The sequence below is a fragment of the Arachis hypogaea genome, chromosome 8 (genome assembly GCF_003086295.3).
Source record: "Arachis hypogaea cultivar Tifrunner chromosome 8, arahy.Tifrunner.gnm2.J5K5, whole genome shotgun sequence".
NCBI lineage: Eukaryota > Viridiplantae > Streptophyta > Magnoliopsida > Fabales > Fabaceae > Arachis > Arachis hypogaea.
In genome coordinates this window covers 47,748,596-47,763,403 of record NC_092043.1, presented here as the reverse complement: position 1 = coordinate 47,763,403, position 14,808 = coordinate 47,748,596, and the positions used below count along the sequence as shown (strand labels likewise).

The 14,808-nt window shown below is 33.5% G+C and overlaps 2 protein-coding genes and 1 non-coding gene across 3 annotated transcripts; all 3 read right to left on the bottom strand.

Annotated features, from left to right (window-relative positions):
- Positions 1-720: 720 nt before the first annotated feature.
- Positions 721-792, bottom strand: TRNAQ-CUG (transfer RNA glutamine (anticodon CUG)). Its single transcript has one exon. It is a non-coding gene; the product is annotated as a tRNA-Gln (tRNA).
- Positions 793-1,639: 847 nt separating this feature from the next.
- On the bottom strand, positions 1,640-5,432 carry LOC112707944 (farnesylcysteine lyase). Its single transcript, XM_025759996.3, has 5 exons — positions 4,735-5,432; positions 4,082-4,255; positions 3,086-3,445; positions 2,766-2,941; positions 1,640-2,095 (listed from the first exon to the last, which is right to left on the bottom strand). Exons 1-5 carry the CDS (start codon positions 5,317-5,319, stop codon positions 1,828-1,830), a joined length of 1,563 nt encoding a protein of 520 aa, XP_025615781.1. The 5' UTR covers positions 5,320-5,432; the 3' UTR covers positions 1,640-1,827.
- A 2,460-nt stretch (positions 5,433-7,892) lies between these two features.
- Positions 7,893-12,082, bottom strand: LOC112707943 (F-box protein At5g39450). The gene is made up of 2 exons (XM_025759995.2): positions 9,395-12,082; positions 7,893-8,220 (listed from the first exon to the last, which is right to left on the bottom strand). The coding sequence occupies exons 1-2, from the start codon at positions 11,248-11,250 to the stop codon at positions 8,202-8,204; spliced, it is 1,875 nt and encodes a 624-aa protein (XP_025615780.1). The 5' UTR covers positions 11,251-12,082; the 3' UTR covers positions 7,893-8,201.
- Between the last annotated feature and the right edge of the window lie 2,726 nt (positions 12,083-14,808).

The window sequence follows — 14,808 nt, the reverse complement described above, 5'->3', positions numbered from 1 at the left end:
AGTAAAAGACAAATAGGTGTCTGGCTTGACTTTTTTTTTGTGTGGACATTTTTGTCTCTAAAAAATTAAAAAATACATTTATGTCTCTGATCTTTTCAAAACGCGGACAAATTTATCTTTTCGTTGAAGTCACGGAGTTGGTCCCGACAGAAAACACTGATGTAGCTTCCGTGGTGCTCACCTAGCCATTACGGAATGACACGTGAATTATATCAACTATTAGGCAAACTGATGGCGAATCAAATCTGGCCTTTTTCACGTCTGCTTGTACCATTCATTACAAATTGAGTTGCAAATATCATGCATTAGCTTGGGCTTTGATTGGTTTTGATATTTGAAGTGACATTTTTGTACATATATTATAGTTCAATTTTATACATGAATTATCTCCGGAAAAGAACCATATTGTTTTCGCTTGAAAACTCCCATTGTTTACCTTATACATTCGGTATTTTTGTTACTCAAGCATGTAGTCAGATGTATAATTTGCCAATAATATCCCGAACACATTGATTAGCCAATGTTGTGCCCTAGTGCTTCAACGATTTACTACTAATCTTTAGTTGCTGGACATTACTGAATAAAAAAATTGTCTAAATAATAGCTGAAGTTCGAAAGGGGAATAAAAAAAATTGAACGGACTAATTTGATTGGCGCTTTCTTTACATGTGTGACATTTGAATATCCAGAAACCGACGAAAAAACCAAATAAAAATGGAAAGGTCCCACCGAGATTTGAACTCGGGTTACTGGATTCAGAGTCCAATGTCCTGACCACTAGACCATGGGACCGCCTTCTTGACTGCTGTTTGCATATTTTATTTTTATCACTAAATTTTTACCCTAAAATTCACAATTTTCACTATTTTAGTATCTCATATTCAATATTCATTGTACTGGCCCCGAGATCCAGCTCCAGGCACCATATCGATTTTTGGACCCTTTTCTACGTTGAGTCAATAAACGAAATGCTCAGCTAGCTCAGACTTGCAACGTTAGAGACATGGCTAAATAGTATCTTTTGATTTTAGCTTTTAAATAAGACAAAAATAAAGTTGTTTTAAAAAATAAAGAGAGATATAATGATTTTCACATTATATAAACTCTTTTTCCTCTTTTTATTTTTGTCTTATTTAAGTGCCAAAACGAAATGACGCTATTTAACTATGTGTCCAATATGGCAAGTTTGAACTAATTTAGTACTTAGTTCGTTGATTCAATACTAGAAAGGGACCAAAGACCAATATGGTACCCACAACTGAATTTCGGAGATCAAAATAGATAATTTTAAATTTAAGGGACTAAAATAGTAAAAGCTGTAAATCTAAAAGACCAGTTTAAAAATTTAGTCTATTTTTATACATGACCGAAGCTCACACGTGCAGTATCATGCAATATTACTACTATCTATAAAATGATGACACCAAAATTTAGAGGTGCTAAAATTAGTGCCAACACAATGGAGGAGTGAGACATTCAAACCACATTTCCCATCACCTAAACATGGTTCATGTGTGCCACTTCCTATTTCTAATTCTCTCTCTGGTTCTGCTAAAAGAATGATCCTGCCCTGGTAATAGCAGTAACCTAGACTTTCCACGTAAATGGACCTATAAAACCAAGCAGAAACACCACGAAATCCTCAACAATCAAAATCACTACCCATTCATTATTATCTGAGAAAATACAAGAGAAGAGAAATTCTACATTGTCCAGTCTCTGTACATTCCTTCATTTGCTTAACATAATATACAAAATTACAACATAACTTAAACTTGATGAACTTCAAGTTCAATTACCTAACAATATCTTACAGCCACTGCATATTCACAAATCCAAATGAGCATCTACTGCTTGAGAACTTGCAGTAGCTTTATTAGATGGATACGCAATTACTTTGCCAAAATATCTTGATGCTATGAGTCGGGCTATGTTCTCAGCTGCTACAGCACTCGTCTCCATGGTGCTTGCTGCATTTTCAAATGCATTCACATAGTACAAATGCTGCCCATCCAATATAAACGGTGCAAATATTTCTGGGGGCTTGTAATGAGGGTAGGCAGCCCAATCTATCCGTATAGTCTCATTCCTCGCACTGCAAGGGTCAGAGCAATCCAAAATTTACTCAAACTAGTACAAAATTTTCTTTTCTTGTTTGACTTTTGCAAATGGGCCACTCTTTAAGAAATAAGGATACAAAAGTAGAATTATTTAACTTTATCATGTATTTTATTTATATTACCAGGGAAAAAAACTTTCTTAAACAAAAATATTCAAATTCTGTGTTGGTAAAGTGTGCCTTTAGGCACCCATTAGCAAGCCCTTATTTTGTGGGGAGGGAAGGGAATGGGCCAGGCACTTAAATCGAAAGTTTAAGAAGTGAATGTCTGACTTAAACTCTGATGCACCCTATCTATGTTTCAATCTGTGTTCAGGAGTTTCAGTTTGAGAGAAGGGAGGAAAGGTAAAAGGGTTAGAAGAAAAGAGAAAAGTGTTTGAAGAGAAGCTATGACTATGAGTATATTTCTCTCGCAAAACCCCTTCTCTTCCTTCCCCTCCAAAATGTAACTCACTATACACCCTTAGGGCCAAGTGATTAAACAGAGTTCAAAGGGTTTTTAGGTTTGATGTGTGAGAATAGCTTCAATAAATCATGGACTAGCCACTTTATTTAATTGAAGTGAGCAGATTTCTGATGTAGATATTGTGGACAGATCAGCAAAAGTTTAAAGTTAACTGACAAGGTGATCACTCCATATTGTTACCTGAAGATTTTATCCAGTAATGTGTCTGCCATTGGTTGTCGAGAGAATATTTTAAAAGTGGATTCTTTTTCATTGTGCTTCTTGAGAACTGAAATGCTTGAAAATGGAATGTTAGGATCCTCCAATGTGCCAACAAGTTCTGGAATTTTCGTTGCACGGCTGAGACCAAAATATACCTAGTGCACAACCATGCATCACCATTAGAAATAGCACCAACCAAAATAGTACGAAAAGAAGATATATCAGACATTATAGGATGATATGTCAAATCTTACTACATAGCCTCAGTAAGAATATGATTGATCTTTCAGAATACTCACAGGATTTAAACATCCCCTAACAAAAGTTGTATGTGTGTGCTGTAATTTTCTTTTAGGAACTGAAACCGGGGGAGTAAATTGAATATTCAACTCATCCAACGGGGTAGCAACCACAGCAACTTCACAGGAATAACTTTTTCCTTTTGTGGAGCTGAGTTCATAATAATCACCAAGGTTAGCAATGGATACTATTTCTTCATGCAAGTGCAATTCAGCATCAGACTGATTGATCAGTCCAGCAGCCATTTGCCAGTTGCCTCCCTCAATGGCCCATAGTCCGCCACCTGATCCTGCCAGAGAAACTGCACCAGCCAGCCCACTCATCAAGACACTCTGGCCATAATTTATACGTGTGATAACCTGCATGCACAATCAGAACAAAGGTCCATGTTCAGCTGAGCTGTTCTATATTTCATACGATTCTGCTTTGGATGACTTAATATGGGACTAAAATAAACTACATTAGCCATAAAACCCATCATGAAGTTGCCATAGGAGTGTAAAATTATGACTGATCTAACAGTTTGCAACTAGTGATGTGGACAACATAAGAGGCCTACCTGCAAACCTCTAATTCATAAAAACGAAACGTCAATATATTCTCATTGCAAAAAAAGTGATATCCTAAGCAAGAACTGTAGGTTTTGTTTTGGTAACAAACAAGTCATCTGTTCTATAATGTCATAAAACTTCATTGTTTCTGAATAAACTTAATCATCAATGTGAAAATCGGTACTTCATTGAAACAGAAAAAGCAACACACGAAATCAAAATACGACAAACTCATCAGATTCAGCTTCTATGTTTGAAGAATCCATAATATTTTTTCACCGTAAATAGTTATATTTACAATTATCATTGCAATTCACAAAAAAGCAGTCTTGCAAACCTGTAATCAGGAAACAATCCCTTCACACCAAAGTGATCTTAACCAGCTGAACTGGTGAAAACAAATTGTAACCTTTATTAAAAACAACGACAGCAAGAATTTCTCACCGTGACAAGTTCATTGATCAACAATGGAGACATGCCAACATCGGTCAATTCATCCTGCAAAGTCCTTGTCGTCAAGTTATATAAACCAGCCCATTTCAGCATCTCATCCACTGTCTCAAATACAGGCCTCGAACCAGGAACTTCATAGAACTTCAAGAACCTATTAACAGCACTCTAAAAAACATCACAACCTCATCAGTAAGAAAATTACATCCCGTCTTATTTTCCTTAAAAGAAGATACTTTTCATAATAAATGTGTAACACTTACTTTCAATAATTCAATGACACTTTTCTTTAAAAATCACACTTAAGTACAATATATAAAGACAAACACTTTTACTACCATCGTAACCCAGGACATCCACCACAACAAGCAATGACTAATTCTTTCGAGAAAGAACTGTATCGAGCCCCTAAGGCCCTACCTAGATCTTTAAGGAGTTCAGCTAGCCATCAACTGTGCTAAACCTCGTGATTACATAAATTTTTACTATAATTCCATCTATAATGCTCTTTGTTGACTGGACTATAAATGTCACTTAAAAGTATGAATGTGTATAGAGAATAATTAGATATTAACCTATTAAGTTATTAACATAATGTATAGAAAGTTAGAAATAGCCATAAATCTTAACAAGAAGAGAAACAATACCTCAACGAAGCTCTGCATCTTCAGAAGCGAGAAACCGTAACGGAAAAACAAGAGCACCGAATTAACGAGGGACACAAGATTGGAGACGATATAATCGATCAATGGCAGTTTGAGAAGCTGGTTCACAAGCGGGATATCAGAGCCGATCTTAACCGTTTTGAAAACGAACCTCTCTCCGTTCCAGATCCCGATGGAGTTCGACTCCGACGACGGTGGCTTCACCTTGAGGTCCAGAATTTTGGTGTAATTCACGGCGTGGAAGTTCTTAGGGTGGAGGATGGAGGCACCGGCCTCGAACGTGTCGCCGGCAATTGTGACGGTAGCCATACGCCCGCCGACGATGGTGCGGCGCTCGAAGACGAGGATTTTTGTTGGGAAGTCGGAAGAGTGAGGAGTGTACTCGCGGAGGAAGTGAGCGACAGAGGAACCACCGATGCCGGCGCCGATAATACAAACAGTGGATGAGCGCGGTGACGGTGAGGGCGCACCGGAGGACGGTGACGGTGAGGGAGCACCGGAGGGCGGTTGAGCTTGGGAGAGGAGAAGGAAGGTGAAGAAGAGAGGGAGTGTGTGTATGATGGACATGATCGACGATTATGGGCTCCTCCTACTGCTGCTGATTCTGCAGTATTTGACATTTTCTCGGTCTACCTATATATAGTTTCATTTTGGTGTTGGCTATGTATGAATATTGACGAAGGACAGGGAAACAATTTGTAAATAAACAATAAATTAAAAAAAGAAAAGTTAATTTTAATTTTAAAAACTAAATTTTGAATTAGTTAGTTCTAATCATAATTTTGAATATTTTTCATTTTTGTTGCAACTGTTGTATTACAATCATGTGCTACCGTCATTGTTACCGCTATATTGCGACTCCAATACTTTGTAACTGTTGTCTCGTTACTAATTTCTTGACAATTAAATCGAATATTTATTTTACTATATATGCTGATAATTCTTTTCATTGTAAAATGGATGTTTATTTGGATATTCTATTGATATTTTACTTAATTTGTTTATGTTTTTTATTTTATTATGTATGTAGATGGTTCTTTTCACTAAGATATAAATATTTATTTAAGTCGTACCATTTGAGTGATCGAAACAAAGCAGCATGCGATGAAACGCAGTGACGTAAAAGCAAAAGTAAAGGTGCAATGTTAGAGTAGCAGCGGAACAAAACCTCTGGTTCCGCACCGATACGATGTAACAAAAGGAAGAAGAAGGCGTGCAATGGCATCATCACTTGCAGAGAGAACAAGAGTGGCGCTGACGCATGGAAGAAGAAGGTGCACGTCGAGATCAAGGAATGTAATGCTAGGTGAGATGTATTGGTAATGACACGACGATAGAAAAGGGAGAGTAAAGTGGATGCGGTAAAAGAAGAAAAAGATTGAAAATAAAAGATTAGGATTGTAGTTAATAAATATGGTAGAATACTTTTTGTTTTAATAAGCCTGACAATTTATTATTCATATTATTTGTACTTCTATTATCTCTCTATCACTTGGAGTGTTTATGATATATAATTAAGATTTGACCTCAATTATATAAAGTAATTTAGTGAAATATAATAATAATTATCTAATGATTCTCATGGTTTGAAGTTGAAAAAGGTCTCCCAGCTAATATTAAATTGGCTAATTAAATTGAAAATTAATAAATAATTAAAGAGAAATGAACATAAAAAAATAATTAATAATGAATTTGGGTTAGAAGGATAAAGTTAAAATTATAGTATTAGAAGAAAGAATGTTTTTTTTATTACATATTTATTAATATTCTATTTTAGTAAATTTAACAATAGTAATTAATTAATTATCGTCATGAGAATTTTAAATACAATTATTAGAAATTAAAAAAAATCCATACCTAATGTGGAATGTAGACTAACTAGAAATAGAAACTCACAAGATTAGAAAGTGTATATTTAGGAGTGAAAACTCAGACGTTTCACTGCTGCTTGCTTAATTATGTTGATGTAGTTCTGAGTTCAGACCGGCTTCTTTTTCAAAAATTTCCATGGCATCATCAAAATAATTAAGCATACTCCACATGTAATAAAGTATTCACGTTGCATCATATAATACAAGTATACATCCTTGTTAATAATAATAATAATAGAATAAATATTTTTTTTTACCAAATATAGAGAAATTTAAACCCGTAATTTTTTAGGTGAATATAAAAAGACTATGTTATTTGAATTATAATTCATTGGTTAATAATAGAATAAATGTTAAGATCAAAGAAACTAGACATGATATTCAATTAGGAAGGTGTTTCTCCATATTATAAACACTCAACCGAGAATTGAAGAAAGAAAAATAATGGAAGATATGCGAACCAACACATCCACAACAAAATATTTAAAATAGACTGGATTGGGCCAATCCATGAATTGATGGATTTTGTTTACATATGGATAATGTCCACAATGTGTATATTCGCAGGAGGATAGTGGCTTTTTTTTTTATTTAAATACTTTATTTTATTACTTGTAAATTTTGATATCGATATTATCATATATTAGAATTTACAATATTTTAAACTTTAAAGCTATTTTTATATTGAATTTAAAAAAAAATGAAGAGTTTTTCTAATCTTTCATACAAGCAAATTTATTCTTTTGGATCATTATTCAAATGACAAGTGTGAAACATGTTTATTAATATATTTTTTAATAACTAATAATAATAAATATAAAATTAGTCAAACTAAAAGTTTTTTATTGATACATGTATGAATAAGATTGTTTCAAGAAAAAAAAATGTACACCAAACTTTATAAAATAAAATATATAATGAGAAAATAATATATTAAATGTATAGATAATATATTTAATTTAAATTTTATGCATACATTCAATTATATATCATCACAAATTCACAACAACAAACAAAACTATTCTTTACAACCACTAGTCTGCCACATATATATAGTCATTCAAAAGAATAAAAAAATTATTAAATAATTTGTAAAATAATTTAGATTGTCAGGACATCAATTTTAAAACTTTTTCTGTCCTGCTTTTTTGTTATCATGAAAGGTTTAATCAATATAGGTATGGTTTAACTTCAACTCTCATGACTCAACCTAGTTTAAAAAAAAAAAATTCCCCAGTTTCCAAAATGATTACCGCACAAAATTTGATATATGCTCACAAAAATGAACTATTTTCAGTGTACTCTTAAAATTAAGTGAAGTATGTCTGCTTTTGTACACAAGGGCGACCATTATGTCAATCGACAATTTACATACAATGTACAGAAGGAACTTCATGGCAGCACAAGACAATTAAATTGTCATTTATAGGACATTTCTTGACGAAAATTACATAAATTCTTTCATCATTAATCCTCAAGAAATGAAAAATAACTAAATAAAAATACAGCAGCAAGTAATTATATTCTGTAACAACCAACGCGACTCCAGCATCGGCCAGAAAGCTTATAACCATTCTGTCATAAATCTAGTCCTTGCCTGTACAGAAACATTAACACTGGTTTAGAATTTCCCTCGTTCGGGAATATTAAGGATGTGTTTAGTTGAAAGTGTAAAGTATGTTTTTTTGTCTCTATCGTTTGTAATTTTCTTCAAAAATATCCTTAACTCTGTCTAAAATGTTAGGTAGAAAATTGAAAACATCCACGGATGTTTTTGACACAAATCGAAAATGTTAGAGACAAAATTGAATGAAATTAAACGTTAGAAGTATTTTTGAAAAGTAATTTATATAAATATCTTATTATGTATTATCACATCAGCAACCGGTTACCCGAATCTCAAACGTAATACCTCAACTTTTAATGAAATAACATATGATTAGATTACAATAGGTAAAGTTATTTACATTAACAAAGTTATCAAAATTAACCTCTGAAAATAAATCCAAACAAGAGCAACTTCATAACAAAAAGGAATGTAAATGATGTTACTACAGTTCCATTCATGATATTGATAGAATTTTACAGTGGATAGTGTCCAGTTGAATCATACTAGTCTTATAAACCTGATACCAACAAAATCTTGCACCACATGTACACTTTCAAATTCCACTGATTTTAAGCAGTCATGTTTCTCTAGTGATTGTAAATTTCCCTTAAGTCTCTGAATGTTACTGCAGAATCATTTTTTTATAGAAAAAAATATTTACGGATCTCTTTAAGGAAGAATAATCCGCCATGAGTTCTTTTGAAGATTGCTGTTTTAACTAAATTTAATACTTTTCTATAATTATTAATAAGCTTTAGAATCTGCTATAAGTTCTATAACCATATTTCTAAACGAGAAAAAAAAAATGCTTTATGCATTATTAATCAGTATACAACTAACTAGAGTAGTCGCCAAAAGCACAGGCATCTAAATATCTAGGTGGAGACTCGCATGCAGCTGTTTACACGTAAAGTTGATAGTTAAAAACCGAAAAATATTTGACATATTTCACTAAATTGTTATCCAATGGTTTTCAACAATCAACTTTGTCAACTACATGTTTCCACCAAACATCTATTAAGCAATTCAACCCAACGAAGTAACTTTTAAATCTCCAATAGTTACAGCAGTTCATAATGCAAGGGTGATTAGAGATTTGCTAAGATTTTAAGAGGAAACTTTGAAATGTAAAAGAAGCTGACATGTTAGGATTAAGACAAACCTTGGCGTAGATAAACAATTCGAAGCGCTCGGAAAGCCAGCAAACACGTTGGAGTAGGACTTCGTCAGATACGAAAAATTGGCGACAGGAGGCAGGGAAGGTACCCTTTCACCCTTCTTTAGAAGTTCTTGCAAGTCGAGTCTTTGCAAGGTCAAAACAGCCCTTGATTCCTTCCAAATGAAGGCAAGGATACCATTTTGAAGAACAAAGAGCGAACCGGGCTTTGATCCAGGGTATCTAAACCCATAGCCGCTTGCAATTCCCTCCCCCACGAAAACATGCTTGATATCCACCGGAAATGAGTCTCCATCAGTGCTCCTAGGAAATGGCTCATCCGAAGGCTCATTGATATTCACTATAAACATTGCTGAACCATTAGGATGCAAGACATAGTGTGTGCCTTCCAAAATTTTCGTTGCAATGAGAAGCTGTTGTCCTTGCAACTCCTCATAAGAGAGCAGAAGAAAGAACAAAGCTTTTCCAGGCTTGTCTTCGGAAGGCTTTCCGGGAGGCCAACCAAAAGTCCCTCCCCATAAACCAGCATATTCTTGGTCAGCTCTAGGAACTCGCAATGGCAACTTGTAAAGTGCGAACCGACTGTCATGCATATTTGGCCATGCTCGATAAGAAGACAACTTCATTGTCGAGGCATTCAATGTTAGTCTTATTGTATCGCTCGATCGAAGAAATTCTTGAAGGCGAGCATGCCTCATCTCACTGCTTGAAGTAAGCTTCTTGGAAATCATATGGCTGTCATTCGTCGAATTAGATCTTCCAAGCATATGTTTAAGGCCATCCAAGAAATATCCACGAAGACCTTTTCTTTTGATGCGACTATCCTCCTCCGGCAAAGGGTTACAAATGGCTCTTGAACAATCAAAACTCTTTCTGATACCATCAAGTTCTAAGTGTGTTGGACCAACTCTATCTTGAGAACTTGCTCTATTTACCAGCTGCTTACTACCAAGCTCGTAGATTTGACTAAGGAACGATCGTCTTTCCCATAAGAGAACCAAATCCTTCTGAAAGTTTTCATCATCATCCCTTAACCCAGGAAACAATGGTCCAATTGCCATATCAGGAACCCTTTGCCGGACTTGGCTAGTAGTTGCCTCTAGCAACTTTCTTCTATCACTAAATGCTAATTTGCTGAAAGGAACCATTGTCTCATTATTTCCATTCACCCTTTGTGACCTAGAAATGTCACTATTCGACCGACAAACATTCCTTGATAACTCTACACCCGAATGGTGCACAAAGCTTTTACTCTGCAACAAAGCACCAACATTCTTTTGTTGTTGTCCAGGTTCTACCTCGAGCAACAGCACATTGCAAGATTTCTGTACAGGCTTGACAGAACCAGGATATATATAATCAATACCCTTCTCCCTACCATGAAGGAAAAATACAGTCGAACCATCAAAATCAGCAATAACTTCAAAGACACATGCCCAGAGGATTGGGCCATCTTCAATCCCCAATGGACCAAGCTCCTGAGGGATTACCCTGCAACCAACAACCGACATAAATCCGGGCATTACATACACCACATTGCCTAGCTCCGGATTCTGATGAACCCATAATCCAATCAGTGGTTGAACACTGAGAAGGAAACGGCATAGAGCCTTGTAAGAACACACACCATTTCTCCACTCAACAAGGTCTTTATGGGGCACTATGCCCAAAACATCACATTGAGTGAGCCAGATTTTTTCACAAGCCACAAGAGCATTCAAGCTCTTACAGCACAAGCCCAAGCTACACACATCTCTCGGTGAAAGGAACCGAGAAACAATGGCGAAAACATCATCAGGGAGAGATACGAGCAAGCTTGAATCATAGGGTTCAGGTAACATGTTGATCCAACTGAAATTGTATGGTTAGTTTTCTTAACTAAAAAGAAAAATTGAACTTTGAAATATTTATCCCCAAAATTGGCAAAATTCAAAGCATACCCAGAATTCCAAAACAATCAAAAAAGGAAAATCCAGCAGAATTATGAACAATAAAAACTATGGAAATTGTTCTTCACCCTGCACTTCACACAGTGGTAAAATGAAAAAAGGGGTATCCAATCCATTGAGTTAACATGTTTCCTAACATCAATTATTTAGTATAACCAACACATAAGGAAAGAGACACTTTGCTATAATTGAATTGGGGTGTGTCGGATATCACAGACACCCAATTGAATCTTGATTGAGTTGCAAACAGAAACAGTTGAAAAGAAATAAATAAATAATACTGAGAAAACAAAAACAAAAACAAGAAAACAAAAGGGAAGAAAAAAAATATCTCAGAAGTTGAAATGGGGTGTGTGATTTATGAAGCAAATAAAAGGAAAAAGAACAAAGGGAGTGGAACAACTCAACCAAAGCATTGAGGAGAGTTTCCAAAAGAGGGAACCTAATAATGATGATGATGAAGAAGAAGGGAAGTGCAACAAAAACTAAGAGTTGTGAAAGTGTGCAAGGTTCCAAAACCAAGAGGAGCTGGCTTTGGTTTCATCGCTTGTCTTTTTTCTTCTTATGTTACTCTGCCAACCAATGTTGAATTGAGCTTAAAGTAGATGCCAAACCCTCCATAAAAGTCCAAGCAAGGGCAGTGCCCACACACCCTCTCCCTTCCCACCTCACTCATCGAGTCAAAAACGATAAAGCCAAAATTCTTTGAACAACTTCTAAGATTACATTTTAACGTAATTGTCGTGATATTTAATATTTTAGACATATTTTCAAAGACAAACTCTTGTGATAGCAATTTTAAGTATTTTTAATCATCATTTAATTAATATAGATATTAAATTTTTTAACAAATAAATTTTTTGTATATAAAATATTTGTAAAATATAGATGTAAATTATTATTATAATTTTAAAAAAAAATTCGAGTACTTTTACTTTTACTATTAGAAATTTATTAAATATATTAAAAAATAAAAAATATCTTTTTTTCATTACAAAAAATATTTTTTCTACAATTTAATTCGTCCAAACAATCACTTAACCAATTATAACTAAGTTGTTATAACCGCTTTTCAAATTACAATATTACACTACTCCTTCTTGTCATCTTTCTTACTAATATTTCAGTTGCTATTTTTTTTCTCATTCTTATTTCTCGTTTTTTTCTTTCTTATCGTCGTCACCGTTACCATCACTAACTTTTTCTCCTCCTCCTCCCTTTTTTTTATTTGATTTCTTCTTTTCATTCATTTTCCTCCTCCTCCTTCTCTATCATCGTCATCTTCTTTATTGTTATTGTCGTTATTATTATCATTATTATTGAATTTTTGTTACATTAATGACGTTGTCTGATCCAAAATTATTTTAGATGTGTTTCTATTCATGATTCAATTTTGTTTGTGTGCTTCTTTTCGAATTGTCGCAATCATTAAGTAATTTCAGTATAAAAACTAAGAAATTGATGTGTATTAAAAAATTTTGGCGTATTTTTATTCTGAAAAATTTTGCATAATTCAAAACTCAGCACAACGATAAGGGGTCCAACCCTTCCTTCTTCAAGGTGAGAGAGAATATTATCTACAATCCGACCAAAAAGCACACAATTTATCCTATTATTCATGTACATTAACTTGCTAATGAAATGTCGCAGTACTAAATTGTTAATCATTCTATAACTACTTGCAACTGCTTCTTCTTCTTCTTTTTTATCATCATCATCTTCTTTTTTTTCTATTCAGTTTTTCTTTTTATTTTATTTTCTTAGATTTTTTTTTATTTTACTCTATTAACAAGAATAAAAACAATAAATCTACATTCATTCAACTAAAAGAAAGAAATAAATAAAGAAAAAAAGAAGAAGATAAAAAGGTAGCATTAAAGAAAATATTTTTGTGCTTTTGTAGTAAAGTTTAGGAGTAAAAACTAAGAAATTTATGTGTATTTGTTAAGAAGTTTCGGTATATTTTTATTATGATAAGTTATGCATAATTCAAAATTCTTTCTCTTCTTCTTCCTCATCTTTTGCTATTTCTTCTTTTTCATCATCATCTTTTTTTTCGTATTCATTTTTTTCTTCTTATTTTATCTTTTTAAATTTCTTCCTGTTTTACTCTCTTGATAAGAACAAAAAAAAATCAAACAAAGAAGAAGAAAAAATACATAATGCTGCAAAAATTACTAAAAAGAGAATAAACATACATTCATTCAACTGAAAGAAAGAAAGAAATAAGAAAAAAAAAGAAAGAATAAATACAGCATTAAAGAAGACATTTTTTATGCTTTTGTAGCAAAATTTTAGTGAAAGAACTAAGAATTTATGTGTATTTATTAATAAATTTCAGTGTATTTTTATTCTGATAAGTTCTGCATAATTCAAAACTCTTCCTCTTTTCCTTCCCCCCTCATATTCTATTGCTTCTTCTTCTCCTTCTTTCCCTTATTTCATTTTCTCATGATTCTTCTTGTTTCACTATCTTAAGAGGAATAAAATAAAAAAAAAAGAAGAAAAATCAATGCTGCAAAATTACTAAGAAAAAAAGGAGGAAAAGAAAAAAGGCAGCAATAAAAAAACAACGGGGGAGAGAAAACACGGGAACAAAAAGAAGAATCGCGACGAAGAAGAAAGAATGCGAAGAAGAAGGAAGAACGCAAATAAGAAGAAGGATCGCGAAGATGAAGAAGGATATATTTGCGTTAGAACTTATCTTATTTAATTTTTATGTTGAATAAAATAAAATAATCGGAAAAAAAATTTCCATTACTTTGAAGTGTGAACATCCATAAAATAGTTTATTAGGGTTTAGCTCTATTGAGGAAATAAATAAAATTGCATATGCCCCACAATGGCATTGTGGAGCAACAAACATTTTCTTTTTCCTCTTTGTAAGAACCGAAATAACCGCTTTAATAAAATAATAATTTAATTGTCCGGTAGGTTTGGAAATTTAGAAATAATAATTAGAAAATATAAAGGTAAAATTTTAATTCAATAGATTTTTTTAAGTGGGAAAATGTATCTTTTGCGAAAAATTTTTGTAAAAATGCATACCGGTACTTAAGCTGACAGTACCGGCTTTAATTTGTCTAGTACCGCGTATTAAGAAAAATAATATTTTAAAAATTGAATTTATTGATTTGAAAAAATAAAAATAATTTAGAATTGAAAACCAGGCGCTAATCTTAAAAGTTGACCTAAAGCTGGGCTAAACGGACCTAAAACGCTAATGGGTTGGATCAGACCCAAATTGAGTCCAATCCCAACATATATATGTATTCGTTAAGAGGCATTCAGCCTCATTTTTCAAAAAAGAGAGAGTGGAGGGGGCGCTGGTGAGAGGAGAGAATAGAAGGGTTGATGGTAGGAATTATGAGAATTGATAATGACAAATTGATGAGCAATGTTTGGAATGGTTTTGAATGGTATAAATGTGATGGATTCATGCTTGGGTTG

Bases quoted from the DNA above. Each gene is read 5' to 3' on its own strand.
- LOC112707944 (XM_025759996.3), bottom strand. From the start codon at position 5,319: ATGTCCATCATACACACACTCCCTCTCTTCTTCACCTTCCTTCTCCTC. The intron at 4,256-4,734 runs GTATTGTTTCTC...GATGTTTTTTAG, and splicing joins AGATGCAGAGCTTCGTTGAG to AGTGCTGTTAATAGGTTCTT. The intron at 2,942-3,085 runs GTGAGTATTCTG...GTTGTGCACTAG, and splicing joins TTAGGGGATGTTTAAATCCT to GTATATTTTGGTCTCAGCCG.
- LOC112707943 (XM_025759995.2), bottom strand. From the start codon at position 11,250: ATGTTACCTGAACCCTATGATTCAAGCTTGCTCGTATCTCTCCCTGAT.